We start from the raw sequence: 25,588 nt of genomic DNA on the forward strand, positions 1-25,588 counted from the left end.
ATTTTGAGTGGAAGAGCACTTACAAATGGATTTCATGTGATGTGCAAGCGCTATATACTCACATTCCCCACGATAAGGGACTTATAGCAGTTAAATCCTTCCTGGAAGCAGATACCACTTTACACCCTCTTAACACTGAATTTATTTTGAAATCACTTAAATTCATCCTGACCCATAATTATTTTATGTTTTTGAATGAGTTCTTTTTACAGGTTTGCGGAACTGTGATGGGCACTAGGTTTGCCCCCAGTTTCGCAAACCTGTATATGGGTCAGTGGGAGTGGCAGAGCATTTGGAACAACAACCCCTTTAGACACAATATTATCATCTGGCGTCGCTATATTGACGACATCCTTTGTTTCTGGGAGGGGGATGATGTGTCCATTTGCTCTTTCCTCACCTACCTGAACACCAACGATATCTGTTTAATAAATTCCTCGAAAGAGGGTATTCTAGTGAAAGTCTATGTAGGGACCTTGATACAGTACGAGGTATGGATAGACAGACCATGTTGGTTCCTAAAAGAAAGGTACAAAGTAATGTTTCGAATAACTTGATAGAAGTACCATTTATAACAACGTACAATTCAGTTAATAGGAATATTGAGAGAATAATTCAGAGGCACTGGGCCATTCTATGTAATGACCCAGTTCTGGGTGATTGTCTTCCTACTGTTCCAAAATTTATATACAGGAAGGGTAAAAACTTAAAAAACTCATTGGCACCCAGTGATGTAGGTAATAGTCATATTAGACCTGCCCCCGCTACATGGATAAGAGAGAAACCAGTTGGTAATTTCCAGTGCGGTAACTGCTCAGTGTGCAAGCATTTGCACTCAGAGAGGAAAACATTTAAATCGTTCGCCACTGGTGAGAGCTTTGCAATCGATTCCTTTATCAATTGTAATACAACACATGTTGTTTACTTGGTTAACTGTGAGTGCGGCCTCCAATATATTGGTCGCACAAAAAGATGCTTAAAGATCCATGTAGAAATATTAAAATTGGGTATGAGAAACATAGTCTTTCTCGTCATTATGCACTATGCCATAACAAAGATCCCTCGAACCTTATGTTTAAAGGTATCAAAGTAGTTTCCAAAGAGAGAAGGGGAGATGATAGAATTAAAAGCCTCTCCTTTCAAGAAACCTTTTGGATATACCAAATGGGCTCATTGGCACCTAAGGGGTTAAACGAGGATATTGACATATGGTCCTTGTACTGATCTTTAAGCATTTATACAAATCTCTGTTTGTGATTGATTATACACTTGTATGTTTCTAATTGCGGTTTTTCTTTTTCAGAAACTCAGTCACTTAATGTATACATTTATTGATTTTTATATTCATTTTTATTGTAATTTTTATTGCATTTTATATTATATAAAGGTTCTGTTTTTTCTAATTAACACTATATATGCATGTATCCTTAATGAGCTTTGAGCTGCACCTCTATGGATTGGTGCAGCAATTATGACACCTTAATTCTTGATTGGACGTTTGATGTATATAAGTGTACATCCCCCCAGTTACATTTTCCCTGAAGAAGTAACTGTATGTTACGAAACGCGTTGGAGTGTGTTTCAGCTCATTTTTAACTATATTTTATAGTTTATTATTTTTTATTATCTTCCATTCTTCCCTCCCTGTCCCTCGCGCCAGTTCTCCCGCTGACCTTTCCCTGTTACTTCCCGGTTGCCATTCAGTGCCCTGTTCTATCACTGTGTACACCACAGACACTGCTTTGAACTTTGCACTTAGCCAGTGACGTCATCAGCGGGCGTCCCGCGAGACACAGAGGCGTGCTGCCGGTGTGTGGCAGTGGAGAACTACAGCAGAGTATACTGCACGTGCTGCAGGGACTTGTGTGTGCATCCACACGGCGGATTTTCCATCTCAGCATACAGGAACGGAGTGAGTGCCCTCCACGGATCCAGAGGGCCCCCCCTTTCCCTACCCGGCCAGATGATCGTGGGTCTCCAGTCCCTATCTCCACAGCGGGTGAAGACTGATGAGTCCTGCTGTTCCCTTGTGTGGTAACCCCACTTAACAAACGCTTGTTTTTATATTTATTGATGTACGCAGAACTTATTATCTTCTAGTAAAACTAATCATTTAAACTGTATTTCACTATGTGCGTTGTGCGCCTTGTCTTTTCTCTGTTCTTCTAGTCCTCGGAGTGCTGAGCCACCTCTCAAGAAGGGCTGCAGACGCACTTAATGTGAAGCTACACCTATAACGTCACCATTAGTGTTTATATATATATATTCACTCCATTATAATTTAATTTATCACTATTATCACGGTATTAGCTGCGCACTATCACTGTTTTTTCCACTAATCCCTTATGGACTCTGAGCTCAAAGAGGTAAAAGCCCAGCTCTTGGAGGTCAAGGAAAAACAGGAAGATGCAGAGAATAGAGACCGTCCCAACAACCTCCGGATCCGGGGGATCCTAGAATCTGAAACAGACATTGAGTATTTCGTCGGCAAATGGCTATCGGCAACCCTTCCTGAATTGACAGAGGAGTCCCTGGCATTGGACAGATGTCACAGAGCTCTAAGAATGAGATCCCAACCGGGAGATAGGCCAAGAGATGTGGTACTAAGATTCCACTATTTCAAAATCAAAGCGGCCTTCAACACGGCGACGAGGAACTCCAGGGACCTCAAATTCCAAAATGTATCTCTACAGGTATATGTCGACTTGGCACCCTCCACAATGGCCAAAAGAAGGAACCTCCGGGAGGTAACGGCGAAATTAAGAGACCATAACATCAAATACAGATGGATTTTTCCCTTTGGGCTCATGGTGATGAGAAACGGAAGACAGCAAACGCCCAGAGATCCGGTTGACGGTGAGGCATTCCTCGATCGCCTGAGTCCCCTTTCACCTGGTTCCACTGCAAGCGGCGGAAGTCCCTTAGCCCTGAATCCTTCCTGGTCAACAGTCCCCTCTAGGAGTTCCCCTCACAGGGACCCTTTAGCGAAAGAACCATCCGAAGATGGGTCAAAACCCTAAGCCACACGCTGGACTCGTTTCCCATGATGTGGCTTCTCCACCTTTTTCAGGCAGCTCTCCAAGTTTTACCGTTTTATATCCCCCACTATCCTGGTTCCCTAACTCTGGGGGAGGCCCTCTGGACAGATCACGCATTACAAAAAGTGACATTGACCTGGTCACCCAGAGTTGAGGGCCAGGGAGCTGTCCGACCTGCGGACCTCTAAAGGCCTAGTACGAGAGGATCTATCTTGAACAAAATCTAAATATTGTACTGATATAATATGTGTTTACCCCATAGTTATGTTGTAATTGAGTTTATATAAAGGTTCAACAAGTTGCTAATCTACATTATGTTTTCAGGCTTAGGTGAGGCTATTATTGGTTTATAAACAAAACCCATGTTATTGCTGTAGGATTAGTCTAGTTCTAATATTATAATAAGCCCAAAGCCCAAAGAGGCTAAGGGGTTGGAGCATGGGTAGATGGACCGTTCTGGGTTTGTCCACTTCCCCCAAATATATATCTGTGTTCCCAGAAACACAGTTGCCCTTGGTGTTTTTTGTCCCCTCTCCCCCCCCCCCCCCCCCCTTTCCAAAATTTTGTTCCCAAGGGCAGGTGAGCTTTAAGACAATGTCCATGCCTACGGTTTTTTTCTCTCCATATTTCCCTATCCCCCCTCCTCCCCCGTTTTGGTTCTATCTTTCAACCCCATGCTCTGAGTCAGCTAAGAGGAGACATATTCGACAATGGGCCGAGTATACGGCTTATGATAATTCAACCAGACCATCCAGCAGAGCTCTTCCAAATTTTCCATGTCACTTAAAGTAATCTCATTAAATGTAAAAGGTTTAAACTGCCCCCCAAAAAAGGAGATTGGCAATGTCAGACTTTAAGAAAAAAGGGGCTGACATTGTTCTTCTACAAGAGACCCATTTTAGATCCCCAGATAACCCAACCTATATTGACAGATTTTACAAAGACGCCTCCTTCTCCTCTGCAAAGGTCAAAAGAAGGGGTGTGGCTATACTCTTCCACAATTGGATCGCATTCACCCATATAAATAAAAAAGTAGATAGGGATGGTAGATATATGATTCTGGTGGGGGAGCTATATGGAAGAGACATAACCATAGCTACAGTATACGCCCCGAATGAAAAGTGTCACATTTTTTTATTCTTTCTTCACCGCACTAGGAAGTATGGCAAAGGGCCAAATTATTCTGGGGGGAAACTTCAACCTTGCTATTGATCCAGCCCTAGACAAATCTCAGCCATCAATACCTAGCCTTTCGAACTCTAGGCCTCAGGAGATAAAAGCTCTTAAACGTGGCCTTCTATCCCTTAATTTGGTAGATATCTGTAGAGAATTGAACCCCTTGACGAGGGACTACACCTTCTACTCATCTCCACACCACTCATATACTCGCATCGATTATATTTTTCTGCAAGCCTGATTACTCTGGTCAACAACTGAAATATTCACAGTATAACCTGGTCAGACCACGCCCCAGTAGACTCCACAATCACACATTTGAATAGTATGATGCCCAGAGCAACCTGGAGACTGAATGAAGCTCTCCTCAAGGTCCCTGAGGTTCAGGGTGCAATCAGTAGGGAAATAGAAGCTTTTTTCTAACCAATGTGGGCACTGTTTCGTCATTGGCAGTACTGTGGGAGGCGCACAAAGCTACGATACGGGGTTGTCTAACATCTCTAGCCACAAACAGAAAAAGAGCCCGACAGTTGAGGATAGATACCCTCCAAGCCAAGATTGATGCTCTCTCTATGCTACATAAAAATAATCAGTCCACGGCTATTCTGCAAACCCTTAAAGAATCGAGAGTTGAGCTCAATATGTTTCTAACCGCTAGAGCCGAACAGTCTCTAAATTGGTTGAAGAGAAAGTTCTTTGAGAAAGCTAATAAAGCAGACTCTCTCTTGGCAGCTAAATTGCAAAATAGTCGTCCCTCCTACACTATTCAGTCGATCAGAACCCAATCAGGCTCCCTAACCTCAAACCCGAAAACAATAGTGAGAGAGTTCCAAGATTACTATTCCAAATTGTATAATGGGAAAAAAGTGACACAGGACACCCAGTCAGGAGCTAAAATAGCAAGTTATCTTCAAGCAGCTAAACTGCCCTCTCTGTCCGAGGCCCAGCAAGTAGCCCTCAATCAGCAAATAACACTAGAAGAAGCTGATTAGAGCCTAGCAGAGCTGCGTCTCCACTGAACACAAAGTGGTTAAACTGCCTTATTTTATTCTGGAGCATGTGAGTGTATTGGAGCTCCTTGCTCTAGTATCATTTGTCAATTAAAACTGTGTTGCACTATATTTTTCTTTTTTCTCCACATATGCCGTCTACATCGTTATCTGATTCCATGTGATCTTTTCCACCCTGGAGAGGAAGTTTTTGGCGCTTTGTGTCCTCCTCCATCCCTATTGTACCCTCAGATATAGCCAAACTCCAATCTGCAGTTTCTAAATTTATCTGGAACAATAAGAGACCCAGACTCAATCGTAGATTGCTAACTAGACCACTAGATCAGGAGGGCTGGCACTTCCCTGCTTACTCTCTTACTACAGAGCAGCACAAGCTAGTCAGCTAGTCAGCAGTCAGCAGCACTTAGCTAAATACGTCCCAGGATACTCCCACCTATGCCCTAAAGGCTGCGGTGAAATCGCCACCCTCCTTCATATGTGGTGGTCCTGCCCACGGGTGTATGATCTTTTGAGATAGGTGAAATCCTGGATCCAACAGATACTGGGTTCAGAGATTCCCATGGACCCGTGGATGTTTCTTTTAAACAAACCACTCCAGGATCACACAAGTGCTACAAACAAGCTAATGACTCATACAGTATCTCCACGGTGACAAGATGCGCCATTGAGAGTCTATGGAAACAGGACAAAGTCCCACCAATTGTATCTATTAGAAACAAGCTGTGGTCTATTTGTATGATGGAAAAGCTGACGAGCTTCCTTATTGATACATACCAAAATTTCCAGAAAGTCTGGTTCCCCTGGATAGCTCATGCAGGAAGCATATATATAGACCCGGACTCTCTGTGCATATAATCATCGTGACCACTTATCCCCACTCCTCTCCCGTGGAAAGTTTAGTCTTTCCCCCGTCACCTACCCATAGAATATTTATTATGTCTGTTTAATATCCATTTAAGGCCCTCAGACTGGCTTTTCCATCCTCGCCAAACAAGCTCTCATATGTTATTCATCTCCACCACTCGACCTCAAAACTGTTTAAAGTATCAAGAATTGCTGACTCACCATGTTGCTGTCTCACCCCCTCTCCCCTCCCTTCCCCTAACTCTCCCCTTTTTCTTATGTAACCCCCCCCCCCCACGCCCCCTACCACTTACTCTTGAATGTTTTACTTTCTGTATACTTCTGCTTGAAAACCCAATAAAAAAATGTTGTTTAAAAAAAAAAAAAGTTGGACATTTTTTTAGAAAGAAAACATATGCAGTGATTTACCAAATAAGTAAACATGGGAACGATATTGATCCAGGGAGTAATCTGATTGCCAATTCTTGGAGTCAGGAAGGAATTTATTTTTCCCCTCATGAGATATCATTGGATGATATTTCACTGGGGTTTTTTGTTTGCCTTCCTCTGGATTCATATACTGTAAGTACGGATATAGGATTGTATTGTATGTCTATATGTCTGCATATAGTTACATAGTTACATAGTAGATGAGGTTGAAAAAAGACGTACGATCATCAAGTTCAACCTATGCTAAATTTAGACAACAGATACTTTATCCTATATCTATACTTACTTATTGATCCAGAGGAAGGCAAACAAAAACCCCGAGAGTCATATCATCCAATGATATCTCATAAGGGGGAAAATAAATTCCTTCCTGACTCCAAGAATTGGCAATCGGATTAATCCCTGGATCAACATCCTTCCCATGTATACTTATTTGGTATATCCCTGTATACCTTTTCCATCTAAAAAGATCTCCAACCTTTTTTTGAACAAATCTATTGTATCTGCCATCACAGTCTCCATGGGTAATGAATTCCACATTTTAACTGCCCTTACTGTAAAAAACCCTTTCCTTTGTTGCTGGAGAAATCTCCTTTCCTCCAACCTTAAGGGATGGCCCTGAGTCCTTAGTACTGCCCGTGGGATGAATAGTTCTTTTGAAAGCTCCTTGTATTGTCCCCATATATATTTGTATATAGTTATCATATCCCCTCTTAGACGCCTCTTTTCTAATGTAAATAAATCAAATTTAGCTAGCCTCTCCTCATAAGTTAGAATGTCCATCCCCTTTATTAATTTGGTGGCTCTTCTCTGCACTCTCTCTAGTTCCATAATGTCTTTTCTTAGGATTGGTGCCCAAAATTGTACTCCATATTCAAGGTGTGGTCTTACTAATGCTTTGTATAGCGCCATTAATGTACATAGCGCTTCACAGCAGTAATATATATGACAATCATATAAATAACAAATAACACATAAAGGGGAGAAGTGCTTCAGACATAAAAATAACATTTACAAAAAGGAGTCCCTGCCCCGAAGAGCTTACAATCTAATTTTTTGGTAGGAAGAACATGCAGAGACAGTAGTAGGGAGTTCTGGAAAGCGCTTCTGCATGGGGCCAAGGTTAATGAATGAGGTGTTAATTATCAGCCATGGAGCTACTCGTATGCTTCCTTAAGCAGGTGTGTTTTGAGGTGAGTCTTAAATGTTTATAGAGAGGATGCTAGTCGGATATTGAGGTGAAGGGCATTCTAAAGGTGTGGGGCAGTCAATGAGAAGGATTTAAGGCGAGAGGACTTTAGATACAAAAGGGCTAGAGAGAAGACATCCTTGAGCAGAACGCAAGAGTCTGGATGGTGCATAGCGAGAAATTAGGGCTGAGATGTAAGGAGGGGCAGAAGAGTGTAAAGCTTTAAAAGTGGGGAGGAGAATTAAGTGTGTGATACGGGATTTGATAGAAAGCTAGGAGAGGGATTTCAGCACGGGAAACACTTCCCAGATTTCGGAAATAGTAGAGTGATTCTGGCAGCAGCATTTAGGATAGACTGTAGGGGAGACAGGTGAGAGGCAGGAAGGCCGGACAGCAGGAGGTTACAGTAGTCGAGATGGGAGAGAATGATGGTCTGTGTCAGAGTTTTTGCAGTTCAGCAACAGAGGAAAGGGCGAATCTTGGTAATATTGCGGAGGAAAAAACGATAGTTTTTTGCTACCTTTTGAATGTGAGAGGAGAATGTGAGAGAGGAGACGAGTGTGACCCCTAGACAGCGTGCTTGTGCTACTGGGTGAATGATAGTACTTCCAACAGTAATGTGGAAGGAGGAAATAGGGCCAGGTTTTGGAGGAATATAGGATAAAGTATCTGCCGTCTAAAATTTGCATAGGTTGAACTTGATGGACTTATGTCTTTTTTCAATCTTATCCACTATGTAACTATGTAACATTAAGTCCGTGCGTTAACCTTAATGAATGTCAGTGGATGTGTGCTAGTAGGGCAAACGCCTTGTATAGAGAGAGACATGTGCAAATAGGGAGACCTATTTGGGGAAAATAAACCATGGCTTTTATTCAGCCCCTAGCTTTAAAAAATACAATTTAAGAAAGCACACAAATAAATAAACATCCTATCCCTGTGTAAGGGCTAACTCACTTACCCAGTCCCTACCTGTATGGCTGGGACGATAAGCCTCTTACCAACCTATAACCCCAAAGTCCAAAGAGGTACCTGTAAGCTGGCGGCTCTGTATGTCAGTCTCTGGGTCTGGGTTGTTTCCGTTGAGGGGCCACCCTCTGGTGGGTTCCAGGGGCCGCTGTGCCCTGTAATAGAGGTCCGGTGTCTTTCTGGTAGCACAGACCTTCAGTGCTTAAGACAACTGTTCTTGTGAGTCTCTCTGGCAACACAGTCCCTCTGTGCTCAAAAGATCTCCTGCAGTTTAATCAGGAGGTATTGCTACCTGTCGGATGAGACAGGTGGAGACTGGTTAATTGTCTCTAGTTGCAATTGAACAGCTCCCTGCTGGATTCCTCAGACCAATAGAGGCTTTCTATTGAAGCTCTTTTAGGGCTGTTCTATACAGCGTGCGGCCGCGCGTTCCTATGCGAACGCGTGTGCACGTGCCGCATGCTTTTCGTGTACATAGAGCCGGGAGCTGCAGGTTAGTGTATATGTGTGTGTATGTGTGAGTATATGTGTGTATATGTGTGTGTATGTGTGTATGTGTGTGTATGTGTGAGTATATGTGTGTATATGTGTGTGTATGTGTGTATGTGTGTGTATGTGTGTATATGTGTGTATGTGTGTGTATGTGTGAGTATATGTGTGTATGTGTGTGTATGTGTGAGTATATGTGTGTGCATGGGTTGTGTGAGTGAAAGTTAGTCCTAGATAGATTTTTTTAAAGAAAAAAAAAAATTTTATAAATATTTTTTGTTTTGTTATACAATCCTTTACCCCCCTTGCCCCCCCCCCCACACACACACATCCACGCATACATACATACACACATACACACTAATACATACATTTGAGCGCAGGCAGCGGCGCGAAAAGATAAAGTTCTTCATCTTCGCCGCTGTCTGTCGGCTCCCCTCTCCCTGCCGTGCGCGCGCGGCCCTCGTATAGAAAGGCTGACTGATGTCAGCCAACTGAAATTCTGTGCACGCGCACGGCACTATAGAACGTGCCTAATTAGACCGGGGCTAAGATGCTGTTACACGCCTCTTTTGCATAACATTTCAGCTCATTATCACTAAAGGCCGCTATCATTAACGCATTGCTGTTTCCATGAGAAAACATGACTTAATATTACGTTATTGGCCTTCAAAGATCTGCAGTGAGACATAACAAGATGTTACGTTAGGGTAACGTGATGTTAAGTGACTTATTAGAGCTTTGTGGATCTGGGCCTAAGAGGTGAGATGGTTCTGGATGTCCAATTCTGAGGTATGCAAATGAACCATCCAAAATATGTATTGTATTAATTGCATTTAATTTGAATATTTTTGCCTAATACATGAATATATGATTTTATTTGCCTCTCTCCACATATTAGAGATTATCTGAGTTAAGGGTATAAAGAAAGATTATTACAATGGTATCTCTTCCCTCTGTCCCCCTCTACCTCCGCCTGCCCTTTTTACATTACTTAACCCTAGTGGTTGAATGGCTTTAAAGAAGTCTTCTGTCTGATCAAAACGATCTACATGCATTAAAGCATCAATCCTCCTGCCTTTTATATTTTCACAGAATTAGGACCCAGGGGTCTTGCTGCTGAGTCGTGCTGTTTCCAGCTCTGGGGACCCATGAGTCTTTTTGTTACTTATCAGTTGCTAGTGTTTTCTTTTCCCTTATGGCAATCAAACTGGCTGCCAAATCAGCCTTGGACCAATAAGAAGCTGCAACGTCACCTGGGTGATGATGTTGCAGCTTCCTATTGGACGACGGCTGCGTCTATCAATGTCGAGGAAGGATATCGGCAATAGAAGCCATAAATATCTCAGTGACATGGGGGGTTCCCTGGAGCTAATAATCGAGCAGTTCGGCTCCGCAGAAACTCCCGGTTTAGAAAATCCACGTGAAAATTGAGGGGGGTGGGGGGGGTTGCTACTTTTAACACATTTGGGAAAAGTTTTCTGTATATTGTATAAAGTTACAACTATTATTGTTGCTGGAAAAATAGGAAGGTAGGAGGATTTTTTTTATAAGGAATCCCTTTTCTTTATTGGGTACAAAATATGTTTAAACGAGTGGTAGCCTGTACCCCGCCTAGTACAGGGGTGCGCAACTCCAGTCCTCAAGCACCCCTAACAGGTCAGGTTCAGTATATCCCTGCTTCAGCACAGGTGACTCATTCAGAGGCTCATTCAAAGACTAAGCTGCTAATTGAGGCACCTGTGCTGAACCAGGGATATCTGTAAAACCTGACCTGTTGGGGGGGGGGGGGGTTGGGACTGGAGTTGAGAGCTCCTGCTCTAGTACAGCGCTTCCAAATCTTTTTACACTGTGCTCCCCCTGCTAAAAAGTATTACTTCCCCAAATCCCTAATAATAAATCTTATTGACGACTCAGACTATCGCTTACAAACTCCTGTGACCAATCCCCGACAGTATAGTGTCCTGCGCTTGTGGCGGGAACACACGCTTAATAATCACCCAAACCGCTCCCCTGTGTGTGCAGGCAGCATGTGGGTATAGCTGTTACGCACTGCAGGAGCTTCCAAAGTAATGCCCCACAATGCCTTGCTGCTGTAGATGCAAAGCAGTGTGGGAACGATTTTGGAAGCCCCTGCTGTAAATAAAATCGATACCCCGACGCTGAGGTGCAGTTTGGGGTCTTACTAAGAGGGTAGATCTCACACGGGCTCAGGACCCCACTATACTACCTGAGATACAGCACTGTATAGTTTATTTGGTGAACCCCAAGGAGAGACCTCACAAACCCCCTGATGAGAATCCCTGCTTTAGTACCATAATATTTGCCACGTTTCAGTGGTAACTTGTGCAAAAGCACGGCAGGATCGGTGCGAGGCACTGCATATATACATCATCACAAGCATTGAGTAACGAGCAAACCATTTAGATATAGTGATACAATGGAAATAAACATAGAAGAGTAGTTGTGTTTTTCTCTTTCCTTGCAGGTGTTCATTTCCAGACTTAGCCCAGAAAACATGGCAAACGGAAGCATAGGAGGGATAACTGCAGAATGAGGAACGGGACAATGCCAGCATTGTGATATTGGATGCTACTTCGGGGGGGCACTACAGCATGCTTCACTGGAGAAGAGGCCAGTGCTGCTGTCTCAGGTTGAAACGGACTAGCAGAAGGCTTGTGTTCTATACCTTTGTAACAGGGATTGTGTCCTTAGGCCTTCTGCTTTTTGTGCTTTCGATGCCTAATCCTCATAACTGGCTCATAAGCAGAATGGCCACCAGAGAAATCCCTACCACGCATCCATTTCAATCAACTAAAAGTCAAACGAACAGCTCAATGAGGGCCATCTGGAAGGAGGTTGACCTTAAAGTTGGGATGCCTCAGACTGGAGCCAATGTTAAAAATGGAAAGTTGCCACCTCAAAGAGTAGTTGGGCTGGAGTATACATTGAACGGCAATCTTATTATTCGCACTAAAATAGACACTGAGCCTCAGGACTTCCATTACTACGACTATATCATAAATGAGCCTGAGAAATGTCAGGAGAAAAGTCCATTTCTTATTCTGCTCATAGTTTCAGGACCGGCACAAGTAGAAGCTCGTCAAGCCATCAGACAAACGTGGGGAAATGAAAATCTTGTGCCAGGAATCCAAGTTGTAAGACTTTTCTTACTTGGCATAAACGCCAAGCTAACGGGTGACGTTGCACAGGCCATCATGGCTGAAAGCAGGCAGCACCATGATATCATTCAACAGGAATATTTAGACACCTACTACAACCTGACCATTAAAACGCTGATGGGCATGAACTGGGTCGCTACATACTGTCCACACGTCCCCTACGTGATGAAGACAGACAGCGATATGTTTGTGAACACTGAATATTTAATACATAAACTACTGAAGCCAGACCTCCCGCCAAGAACCAACTATTTTACAGGGTATTTAATGAGAGGTTACGCTCCAAATCGGAATAAAGATAGTAAGTGGTACATGCCACAGGATTTGTACCCAAGTGAGCGCTATCCTCTGTTTTGTTCTGGGACTGGCTATGTGTTCTCTGGAAACCTGGCAGAGAAGATATTTAAAGTCTCTTTAAGCATAAGACGGTTACATTTAGAGGATGTATACGTTGGGATATGTCTGGCCAAGCTGCGAATTGACCCTGTGCCCCCACCCAACGAGTTTGTCTTCAACCACTGGAGAGTTTCGTACTCGAGATGCAAATACAGCCACTTAATTACCTCCCATCAGTTCCAGCCTGGTGAACTGATCAAATACTGGAACGACTTACAACAGAATAAGCACAACGCCTGTGCCAATGCTGCCAACTAACAAAACCAAGGCCAATCAGTGTCAAACTATTCTCAGTGGGCCAACGTTTTCTGGATAATATTCTTAATGACATTGACATGTACCGGTACATAATAGATTTTAAAAAATCACTCTGTCTCGTACACACTTCCGTGTGTGTGTGTGTGTGTGTGTGTGTGTGTGTGTGTGTGTGTGTGTGTGTGTGTGTGTGTGTGTGTGTGTGTGTGTGTGTGTGTGTGTGTGTGTGTGTGTGTGTGTGTGTGTGACGAGTTAAAAACAACCAGTCCTCCAGTTGTCACACTCACCTTCCAGCAGGACAGGAGTCCTCAGTCACCCTTATACTAGAAAAAAACATGTAATTAACACACAAAGCCAATTTGGCAAAATGTGTCCAAAAATGCAGGGAACCTCTTCTAAAGATACCAGTTTCAGTTACAGCTTGAAGACATGACTTGAATTTTAGATGCAATATTACAAAAGGGGTACAGTGCTTATTACAGAAAAAAGGGATTACAAAAACATATAGTACATAGATTAAGACAGTTATAAAATAAAAAGAAATAAAACATGAAAACCTAATACATTTCCAGCTAATAATATTACATTCCTTCAAGAGGCCATGAAATAGGAAGTCCACGTGTTATCTCGTCCTTAGGGCAAGGCGAGTAAGGCGCCGTGGGTCCTGCGCCTTCGGGTCCCTCCTCCCGTCGGTGCTGGGATTCAACTTCCGCCCGACCAGAAGAGGGAGCTGAGGAGACCCCGGACCAGCAGGACCGCTCCTTAACCAAAGGTAAGTGTCTGGTGAGGGGGGAGTCTTACCTTCTCCTAGGAGTGTCGCTCCTCCTGTAGCGTGGCTGTGACATGGCGCCATGACTGTGCGACGCTACAGGAGGAGGGTCACTCAAGGAATCGCCCGGGCCGGCAGGTAAGTACAATCTGCCCCTGACAACTTCCACTGAAGGGGTCCCGCTGCCTGCGTGCCCCCAAACTCTAAAAGCCGGTCTGGCCACACCTCCAGGTGAAGAACGGTCTGAGGTTTAACCATTTGAGACCGTATGTCTTGGACCGGTCTTAGTGGCTGTGTCTTATCTTCCATTTATCACAAATACCTTCAAGCCTGGCTTCTCTGATAAAGAGGATTTGTTTAATGTCTATTTAATCTGAGAGTATAAAATACCCCATAACTCTCTCCCTGTAACCACCAGATGGATAATAGCCGCATCTTGGCATTCAGGAACATCACCACTGACTGACAGTCCCATTTTTAATCTTGAGAGGGAAACTAATTATCTGATATTTGGAACACAGACATCTCACGTTTTACAGTATATCATTACAATGGTGTATGTGTTCCCTTTTCAGATGTAGAACTTGTATAATTCATGTCCTGTAAAAGCCACAATAATATGATATACGGTTCATCTGTAATGATGGCGAATAGTGTCCCTGCTCTGGGTCACCTCGGGATCTGCTGCTCAAGGAATGTGTGATGAATTGACCATGTCCTTTGAAGCTCGCCCTAGCGTTGGGGTGGCCAACTCCAGTCCTCAAGGGCCACCAGCAGGTCAGGTATTAAGGATATCCCGGCTTCAGCACTGGTGTCTCAATTAGTGGCTCAGTCGTTGACTGCACCCCCTGTGCTGAAGCGGGGATATCCTGGAATCCTGTCCTGTTGGTGACCCTTCAGGACTGGAGTTGGCCACCCTAGCCCTAGCAGATAGATTAATACCTGCAGGTATCTCTGTCAATGGTCACAAGCCAATTTAATGTCAGCATGGCATTACTTAATGGCATTCTTGGCAGCCTGGCGAAGGGACCAGGCAGCCTGGAAATGTTGCTCTATAGACCTGTGTGTGTCTGCTGACACGAGAGTGTATTATTTCCTCTGATCCTATGCTATGTTGTTAATTGCCACATAAGCCATGGACCCACAACATTCCCTGTTGGACCCACCAGAAACGTGTATTTTTTTATTTTTTTAAATCGGGTTTACAAGCATTAAACAACAACATTACAACATTACAATACAGGAAAAAATAAGATACACAGAAATATACTTTTACACAAGATTATTTTTAGTATTGCTCGTCATACTTATAATTTCAAAATTCAACACATTAACACAAATAATAATAAAAAGAAAAAACAGATACAGCTGAACCCCGTTATAGCGCGGTGCTTGGGGTCCACAGAATGCAATCGCGTTATATGCGGATCGCGGCAAAAAAAATTTGGGCAACGAACATTGAACCGCTCAGGGGTTCCACGGCTGCCGGAGGAGGAGAGCTGTGATAACTCTCCAGGCTGTCCCAGAGCCGGCGGTGCAGAAGCAGAACCCCACTCAGGACCTACCCGGCATCTGCATCAGCTGTCTCCTCTCCCTGCTTCTGCCTTCAGCTTCCAGAAGACAGGGAGAGAGAGGAAAATCACAGCCAGCTCCCTTAAGGAGACTGTGTGTGTGTGTCTCTGGGTGTGTCATGGATTAACAACACTTGTGCAAAGCCTTATGCTTTCTTGGTTTGAAGTCAGCGGGCACCACTCACTGCTGGGGAATATGGGTATTTAATGTCCGGGCTGACTGAGGGGTGGTGGGGGCATGTGAGTCACTGCATGGCAATTATATAATAAAGGGAGAGTTATACAATAAAGGTTTACTTCAGATTTGATGCTCCAAGGAGCATGCAGGGAGATTATATAACAACTAATGGAGGACTGTGGAGAGCTTGAGAGCATGTAGTGGCAAGATAGAAGGCATTATAGGAGGGCAATACACGGCAGGGTAGAGGGCATTATAGGAGGGAAATAAGTGGCAAGGTAGAGGGCATTATAGTAGGGCAATAAATGGTAGGGTAGAAGGCATTATAGGAGGGAAATAAGTGGCAGGGTAGAGGGCGTTATGTGCATGAATGAGCAGTATACAGGGCACATGCAAAGGCAGTAGTGGACCAGCGCCTGTAAATACTAAGGGACAGCAGTCATTTGAGGTGTTTGTGGAAGCAAGCTGCTTCAATATGTAGTCAACACAATAGAAAAAAATGCACACGGCAGCGCACTGCCCAGAAAAAATGGGACACGGGTGGTAAAAGTGAAACATTTATTGCCCAATCAATATGACAAAAAAGGAGGTGTGGACCATTCAGTATGTGGTATATAGGTAGACATACAGTCCAAGGCATCGGTGCAACAGAATACAATCCACAGGTAAATAATTCCAATCTTCTTTGAATCCCTTTAGTGGTGAGCAATAAGCGTCAATTTGGGAATATATTATGTAATGGCTCCTAGAATATAATGAGCATCATTAGTGTACCAGAAAATTATCACCTATAGCTCATATAGTAGTAGTCGCCCGGGTAGGCTAATAAAAGTGGGATTTATGGGGTACTTGGGGGACACAACAACCATAAGGTAAAAGTATACCCCCGTTCACCACCACACTTAAATGAGACTACTTAGAGCATACAAGGTGTCTGGTATTGAAGGATATATGTAAAATCCATAAATCACTACTGTTAGAATGAAGGCTCAACGGAGCCTAATTGCAGGTAGTGGCTCATCCAGGCGTGCATCCGGCTGTAGTACGCGTCCGTGGCCCGAAACTCGTCAGAGTGCACTACTCTGTTCCTTTTGTTATGTCTCCAGTCACTTATTAAATTAGATTTTTTAATTCATGGTGTGCCGTGTCTATCTGCATTCTACCTGCGCCCTACCCTGCTTGCAGTACTCCACTGATTCCTCACGAGGTTGCCTTCTCTTGCCATTCAATATGTAGTCATACTTAATATGACTTTACAATGCAGCATATCAACCTTCAAAGTGAGATGAGACATCATGCATGAAATGCTGCGTTAACTATTCCATATTGCTGGCGGCTTTGTCTTATCTCATGTCTGAACCAAAATCCCGCTCGATAAACCCAATCCTTCCCTTTCATCATCTGTCACAGCAGATCACCGCGCAGCTCCCATTAATGGTAACCAGCGTCAAATGACGCCGCAGGGTCATGTGACGTCGCGTTGTCATGGAGACGTGACATCACATGACCCATGGCATCATTTAACGTCGGAGCCGAGGAGGAGGGGGGGTTGAGGGGAGGGCACAGGCAGCAAACTCCCTGCCACCTGGCACAGGAGAAGCAGAGAAGATAGAAAACCGCATGGCAGGAGATCTGCTTATTTTATTGGGAGCCACGCTCAAACAGCGTTATAAGTGGATCTGCGTTGTATCGGATCGCGCTATAACGGGGTTGAGCTGTGATAGCATTTTCAAAGCTTAACATCAGCTTTCACCACACAGCCTCTTAATAGAATCTGGTATAAGACTCCCCATTTACTGTCTCCCCCATCAACCCTGTACTATCATATTTCCTCAAGGGCAACATTATCTGTGACCCATCGCCATCAGTCTGAGGAGACGCCAAGAGGTATGCTCAGGTGTCTGCATGATTGGATCCCTATCTTGTTGTGACATAGTGTCAGTAAGCTTTTCCCATTATGTTTTTCTTTTTAAAAGTGACACTGTGCGCTCATTTGCATGTCATTTCCCAGAATCCCTGGTTGCAGTGGACGCACTGTATGCTAAGAGATAATGGGGAGAGGCAGGGCTGCAGACCTGTCTGACACATGAGTGCATCACAAATGGTAGTTGTATTTTCTTTTTCAAATGAAAGTTAACCTCTCGGTTGCTGGACGTCTTTATCGTGACTCCCTGCCAAAAAAAATTATCTCTCAAACCCTTTACAATTGAATAAGAAAAGACCTTCCACAATTGTTTATGAAACCTGCCTCAAAAGATTCTACACATCTTGGCCAGAATGATGGAAAACGTGCATTCTTTAAAACAATATGGTTTTTTTTTTAATGTGTCCACGGGATGGAAATAAAGAGATTTATTTTTGTACTTTTTTTTTTTTATGTGAACAAAACTCGCTGTGGAACCTGGAGTAAATAAATGTATTGGAATATATCTATATATGAATGTAATAGACAAATGTGTATAAACTTTTCTGTTGTCTTATACCACCCAGTGTGTCCTTTGTCCTTACCTCACCCTTTTCCCCTCCCCGACCTTGTGTGTTCTCTTCCCTACCCCATCCCTCTCACTGCCAACAATTGTGTTGATTTGTATACAGTATATACATTGTATATTGTTGTTTCCAATGCACATGCTGTAAGGCATTTTTTTAAATCTACAATATATTATTTTATTCTTGGGCATAAACCCGTTGTTGTACTGTCATTTATTTTGAGTGCTGGGTATCTCCCCCTCTTTTCTAGATTATTGTGTAGGAGGGTTAGGATCCCTTCGTTATTCCCGCCCACCACTAGAATATTTTACTAGTCATATCTTGCCTCAATTGAGTGCTGCCTAGACACCATACTTTTTTTTAAACAAATAATATGTATTACAAAGCCCTGTTTTTGTGGTTTTTTTTACCAGGGGGTTATTGTCAGCTTCAGGGAACCGCTGGGTTCCTGAGATACTGGCAAAAGTATCCCGTCCTGCCAGAAAGACAAAGTGACTGTTGAAATCTCCCGTGTGAGGCGGGCCAATAGGAAACCGCACTCTCATTGGTTGTGGCTTGCTATCGGTGAGCATGACTTGAGTATTTAACAACCAGGAAATACTGGCGTTGGTACCTTCTCCGGTATGTCTCCCAGGAACCGGAGGGGTCCCAGAACTGAAATTAATTCACCACGGACCCCCTTGTTTTTATGCTGTAAAAAAAAACAGGGGGGTCTGATAGGAGGGGCTGCTGCTTTAATATATATATTTAATATTTTTTATACTAATACACCAATAAACTAATAACTATTCTACTTCCGTGAGAAGGGTTTTGTCTTTTGACAGTGAGAATCTTTGGAAGTCTTTGCTAAAGATCAGCGAGACTGACTCTAGTTATTGACAATTGACAGGTCTGGCATTTGTCCATTGAAAATGGAGCTGTCCTGACTAGGACCAAAGCGAATGAAGGACACTGGCATCGGTTCAAGTGAGCGGATTTAACCTATAAGTATTTATAAATCATTTTGTTGAAACGTTTAACATTTGCACGGTAAACAAAAGCTTTGGTGAGTTTTGAAGTGAAACTTCTTTAGAGGCACCTACTAAATTTCCCTTGGACAAATCTCCTTCATGGTGACGGAAGAATGTAACTGAAGTGACGTGTTCCTTCCCGCGCATGCGCAGAAGCCATTGACATGTTCCTTGTATGCGCTCAAGCGGCCGTCGTCGCGTGCATGTGCAGAGCCAGACACACACACACACACACACACACACACACACACACACACACACACACACACACACACACACACACACACACACACTGATATAGAGTTCACACAAAAATCTGAAAATTTCCAATGAAGAGAGACATTTGAGCGCTTGTCTGACATCCACCCAAATTTCTGACCCCTGTGGAGACCTTTTTTTCACCTCCGGTGTCTTGGATCCAACCTTTATCCACAGGCTGATCTAAGCTGGCACTTTGTGTTTATATTCATATTAGGAGTGTATAGCAAAAAGGCAAAGAAAGATCAGGATTCAGATGTATGCATAATAGTAACCACAAAAACACAGACACTATACAATAATATACACAATTTCACTGACAAAAGACAAAGAAGTTTCACTTAAAATGCGCGTGCTCGGCACACACACACTTTTTTATGTTTTACAATCTTTAACTAGTGTGTTTTGGTACTAGGACTGTTTGCTATACAAATTGTTGTTTGCTACGTTCCTCTATTTGCCCGGTAATTATGGTGTCACCACTGTTCGCACAGATAAACGTGCGTAGCTGATATGCCTGAACCCAGACAATACAAATAAGAGGAACTTGGGACCTCAATCCCACCCTTTTTTGCATTTATTTTTTAACCATGATTTGAACTGGGGCGTCCATCGGAGCTCATCCACTTTATTTTCAGCTCCAGAGAAACATACAGTTGAACTTACTTGTGCTGAAGTAGGGGGTTTTAATGGCCATCCAATCGCAAGCCACAAAAATTGCCATTGCAGCTTCTAATTGGCCCACAATATTTGAATCGCCGTTTTGTTTTCTCTGGAGTCGCTTCAGCAACATCGGTAATCTCACCACTCAGGAACCGGGGCAGTCGCCAAAGCTGAAAATAGTGTGGTTAGTTTCCAGGGATACAGTATCTCTGTATCTAAAAATATATCCAACCTTTTTTTGAACATGTCTATTGTATCTGCCATCACATTCTCCATGGATAATGAATCCCACATTGTAACTACCCTTACTGTAAATAACCCTTTCCTTTGTTGCTGGTGAAATTGTTCTTTTGAAAGCTCCTTGTACTGTCCCCGAATATATTTGTATATAGTTATCATATCCCCTCTTGAATGCCTCTTTTCTAATGTAAACAAATCTAATTTAGCTAGCCTCTCATAAATCAGATTATCCATCCCTTTATTAATTTGGTGGCTCTTCTCTGCACTTTCTCTAGTTCTGTAATGTCTTTTATTTATATAGTGGTGGCCAAAATTGTACTCCATATTCAAGGTGTGGTCTTACTAATGCTTTATACAGTGGCATAATTATGTTTACTTCCCTTCCATTCATTTGCTGTTTAATGCAAGATAAGATCTTGTTTGCCTTTGCAGCTACTGCATGACTTTGGGCACTATTGCTAAGCTTCTGTCTACAAGCACTCCTAAATCCTTCTCCATCAAGGATTCCCCTAATTTATCTCCATTTAATTTGTAAATTGCTTGTTTATTCTTGTTTCCCATACGCATAACCTTACATTTATCTGTATTGAATCCATCTGCCATTTACCTCCCAAGTTTCCAGTCTCTCCAAGTCCTTCTGGAGAGAAATTACATCCTGCTCGAATTCTACTACCTTACACAATTTAGTATCATCAGCAAAGATGGAGACTTTGCTCCCTATGCCAAACACAATGCAATTATCAAGTTAAAAAGCAGTGTCCCCAGCACTGAACGTTGATGCACTCCACTTACAACTTTAGCCCAATCTGACAACTTTGTTGTCTATCCTCTCACCAGTTTTCAATCCAGGTGCAAATATTTTTACTCAAACCAATTTCCTTTATTGTATACACTAACGCTAACCGTATCAAAAGCCTTTGCAAAATCTAAGTAGACCACATCAATTGCATTGCTTTTATCTAATTTCCTACTTCAAATGAACGAATAAAGTTAATTTGGCACGACCTAATTAATTTGGCACGATCCCTGATAAATCCTTGCTCACTATTACTAATTAATTTGATAACCATTAGGTATTCCTGAAATATTGTATTAATAAAAACCTTCAGGTAATTTTTTCCCCTAATACTGTCACACTTACAGGTCTGTAGTTCCCTGGTTGTGATCTAGTTCCCATTTTAATTACTGGTACCACGTCTGCTTACGCCAGTCTTCTGGGACTGAGCCTGTGGAAATGGCGTCCTTGAATATTAAATATGACGGTCACTTTTTTCCCTCTCTTGTTCAAAGAATATATAATACCTTCTTCTTGTCCCCAATAACTCGCTGGCGTTTTAACACTGAATGTTAGTTAGACCTTTCTGCTCTCCAGTCAGCGCTCTTTCCTTGGCCTGGTAAAGGCTGCCGGTGGGTCTGTGGTCCTATATTCTCTTTTCTATTCTTTTTGTTATTCATGTCCTTGAAGAACTTTTAATTTCAATCCTTTTTCCATTTCAGTGTTTGCTAATCTGATTTGCCCTTTTGCAACTTTGTTACATTGCTTTATAATACGAATATGAAGCCTCCGTTCAAATAAAACAAGTTTTGTCAATTGAATATTGCTTGTATATTGTTGGATATTACTAGTTCCAGGAATGTTCCTTTCCCTGTTGGTTTCTCAGTACATTTCGTCATGTAATTGTCTTTAAGCACACTGTACTGCTAATTTCATTACGCATTACTATCATTACTCAATGTCTGGATAATAAAAATCACCATTAATTAAAACATGACGTACCTTTGCAGCCTTTTCTATTTACAAAAGTATTTTGGCTTCCTCAATCTCACAGATATTTGGTGGTTTATAGCAAATCTCAACCAACATTTTCTTTGTACTTTTATCTTCACTGCTAATTTCAAGGTCTCTACATTTTCATAATTTCCTTCATAAACATCTTTCCTTAGAATTGGTTTTAGATCCGGTTTAACATATAAAACATACTCCACCTCCTCTTCTATTTGCTCGATCTCTGAAAAAGGGGATAACCCTCTAAACTGGTGGGGCACGCCTCCCCAGGGGGTCGCATCAAGATTTCAGGGGAGGCGTGTGTAGTTTAAAAAAACGTATTCAATATTATAATATATGCATTTATTTATTTGGAAAATGGAAAAAAACAATACCTATTTCTTTCTTACTATAGAAAGTACGTAGTTTATTGCATCACCCTATGATGTGCAATAGGGCACTATAACGGACAAATAACTATTTAAATAGAGCTGCCTCTAGTGCTCTGAGAAATCCAGCAGAGCTGGTTAATTGCAGCTAGTCAATTAACCAGCTCCACCTGGGTAATCAGAGGAGGGTAAAAAAAATCCTGCTGGGGACAGACCGAGAGGACTCCTTAGCACAGAGTCTACCCCACCACTTGTCAAGAAAAAAAACCCATGGGTTTTTAAAATGGCCGCCCAGCTGAAGTTAAGCACAGACTGCAAGAATGGAGAAGAAAATATGTTCCTGGTGTAGAGAGCCCAACCACATGGAGCAGTGTCCCTTCAGACCTTATTCTGATGATGAGGATGATGCCTATGTGGCCCTTGGAAATAGGGCAGCAGCCAGAGGAATATTTTTTTTCAACGAACCAAGGAACTGCAGCAGCAAGCAATGTGCTGTGGTCACAAGGAAAATGCAGAGGTTTTTCTTGGCAAGTGCACATCCAGTATCACTGATGAGAAAGAATGTGTGCACAGCACTGCTGATGTCTCAGAATCTACAAAAGTAAAGAAGAAAACGTCTACAGAGACGCCTGTGAGAGCTACGAACTCTGCAAGTGAAGTCTGCCCACCTGTAGGACTACCAGCTGGGGTTCTAGCATATATAGAGAAGATCACTGCAATAGCGCCTCCCGAGGTCAGGGGGAAAAATACACCCCACACTGCCAAAATGGGGGGCAAATGGATGTACTGAACCCGGCCACACGAAAGAGTGTCCCTTCCAGTCCTACGAAGATACAGATGAGGATGAAGATATTTCTTATGTGGGTCCCGAAATGAGTCACAGCCACAAAACACCCATAGGATGGTGGAGTTGCCTGGATTTTGTACACACCAAAAAAACAGGTCTCTATGACCACGACTATTTCTGCCAGCTACTGCAAGAAAAGCATGGTGGAAGCTGTGAAGCTACTGAAGTTTCAAACAAAGAAGAAAACCCCAGTATCCCTGATGGGACGGAGTCATCCAAAGCAAAAAGGCGGAAAAACAAAAAGAAAGGAGGTTCTCCAATTACCATGGAAGGATCAGACACGTCCACAGATCCCACAGAGGAAAAGGGGGCCGAGATGCCCAGCAGCCTAGAGAAAATGGAGAATTCATCCCAAGGATTACAGAATATCCAGAGGGCCCAAGGTAGAAGTCGTGTACCCCAAAGAAGTGTCTGTCTGGTGCTGACAGTGAGAAACCCTCAAACTATACCAGGGAAGTGGAGCCGGAACCAATGAGTGACTATCCCTTGACCAGCCCTGAAGATGCCCTGCAAACTACCAGGCAGGACTGTGATTTCCTCTGTGAACGATTGGAACAGGAGATAGAAGCTAATTCCAAGCTACAGAGTTGTCTGCTCACACTCTCCTTTGACTGTGGGACTGTGATGAACACGGAGCATCGCTTATGTTGTGACTTAGAAGACCTGACAACTGAGCTGAAAACGGCGAACACTATTATTACCGCCATGGATAAAAGGCAGAGCAAATCGGACAAAATGATTGCTGAAACAGGAGTATGAGGAGGCACTGAAAGAGATTATGGCAATTGCGAACCTTTTGCTGAGAGACTCTAGAGAGTTGGAAGTCTCTCAAAATGAGGTTCATACTCCGTATTGAACTGAATGCCTTGCACCAGGAGGTCAACAGTATCCGGACAGAGGTGGACATATCGCAGAATGAGGTTTATACTCTCCGCACAGCACTGGATGTCTCACACCACGAGATCAGCAGTTGCCCAACAGAACTGGAAGTCTCTAAAAACGAATTTCACAGTATCACTGAGGAGATCTCTCAAAAAGCTGTCTACAATCTTAGTATGGATCGTAAAGTCTCTCAGAAGGAGCTTCACACCCTCAACCTAGAGATAGAATTCTCATGCCAGGAGACTGGGAATCTGAACTCAGAAGTGCGTAAATGGACTGTGAAGAGGCCCTCAATATTATAGACTGTAAAAAGAGAAAATACAAGTCTGAAAGAAGAAAATTCTGATTTGACTGACCACGTCAGTGATAGAAATGAAAAACTGCATGAGCTAGAAAAAATGCTGAAATTATTTGAACATGAAAAGTTAGAAGCATTGGAGCAAGACACACAAGCAGAGAACCTACTGCAGAGCCAACTGCAAGGTCTGCGTACGCACTTCCAGAACGCCGAAGCGAAGCAGCGATCTCTGTAGGAAGAAAATCTGCAGGCTGCTAAAGAAGTACAAGTGCTGCAGGAACGTCTGAGTATCCAGTGTGTCCTTGCAGAGCAGCAGGAGGATCTGAAGTCTACCCTGAGTATCACCAGAGCATCACTGCAGGCCAAGTTTAGAGGCCAGGTGACTCAGTATGAGAGGGAGCACGATACGTCTTTTTTTCAGTCAGTGCTTCATTACCTGTTCGACCCCTGGTATTTAAGCCCCGTGGGATCGCCCCGATGGTGCACACTAATGTGCCTAGAGACACTGTGGGTCTAGACTTTTGCGTAAATGTTCAAGTATCCTTATATGGAAAAAAGGAGACGTATTGGATCCACAGATTAAAAACCCTTGTACCAAAGGGACTCAATGTAGATATTGAACTAGGTGTGTTTTTGGTGCGATTATTCGCATCTTATTGCCTTGATTCTCTTTTTATATACTTTTACCACCTTATAGATTTTAATTGTAAATTTTATTTTTATGTAACCGTGTATATAGAAAACTTCATTTCAAGATATGAGGTTTCCATTCGTATTTTTGTGATTTCGGACAAATCTTATATGTATTTTAAATATAATTTTTTGGATCTGCTGCTAAATAGCTATAATCTTTTTTTAAATAAATGTTTTAATTATTTTTTATCACATATTTACATGAGATTGTGATTACTGATTCAGTTGTAATATTATTTTAAGCTCTATACAGTATCTCTAGAATGAAGTTTCCTGTTAACATTCTCTCATGTGATATAGAACCCATTTTTCTCTCTCTGATTTTTAATGGAGCACCTACTACCACGAAAGGAAGAAGATCACTACAATGAGTTGATTTAGGATAGTATCTCTTATTGATTTATACTGTTGGACTTTGTAAATTCATGTTTTGTACTCTGTTTAACTGATGTTTTGAAAGGATCAGTCTTTGTACCATTATGTTGTTTTATGTAGTTTAAAAAGCAGTTTTGCACCGTCTCTTTGATTTTATTTATTT

The 25,588-nt window shown here is 42.6% G+C and overlaps 1 protein-coding gene across 10 annotated transcripts in view; it reads left to right on the forward strand.

Annotated features, from left to right (window-relative positions):
• Nucleotides 1–25,588, forward strand: part of LOC142503947 (beta-1,3-galactosyltransferase 2-like) — a 90,229-nt gene that overhangs the window by 59,389 nt on the left and 5,252 nt on the right. For 6 of the 10 annotated variants that reach the window (XM_075616927.1, XM_075616925.1, XM_075616926.1 and 3 more), the window contains one exon: nt 11,653–13,240. The exons of 1 other annotated variant lie outside the window; for it this stretch is intronic. In XM_075616927.1, the coding sequence (XP_075473042.1) occupies nt 11,780–13,000 (1,221 nt within the window). In that variant the 5' untranslated portion in view covers nt 11,653–11,779 and the 3' untranslated portion in view covers nt 13,001–13,240. Of the gene's footprint in view, nt 1–1,303; nt 6,465–11,652; nt 13,241–25,588 lie in introns of those variants that run through there. 3 more of the 10 variants (XR_012804140.1, XR_012804137.1, XR_012804135.1) reach the window with 1 other exon arrangement.

This window comes from Ascaphus truei, chromosome 10, assembly GCF_040206685.1.
Source record: "Ascaphus truei isolate aAscTru1 chromosome 10, aAscTru1.hap1, whole genome shotgun sequence".
NCBI lineage: Eukaryota > Metazoa > Chordata > Amphibia > Anura > Ascaphidae > Ascaphus > Ascaphus truei.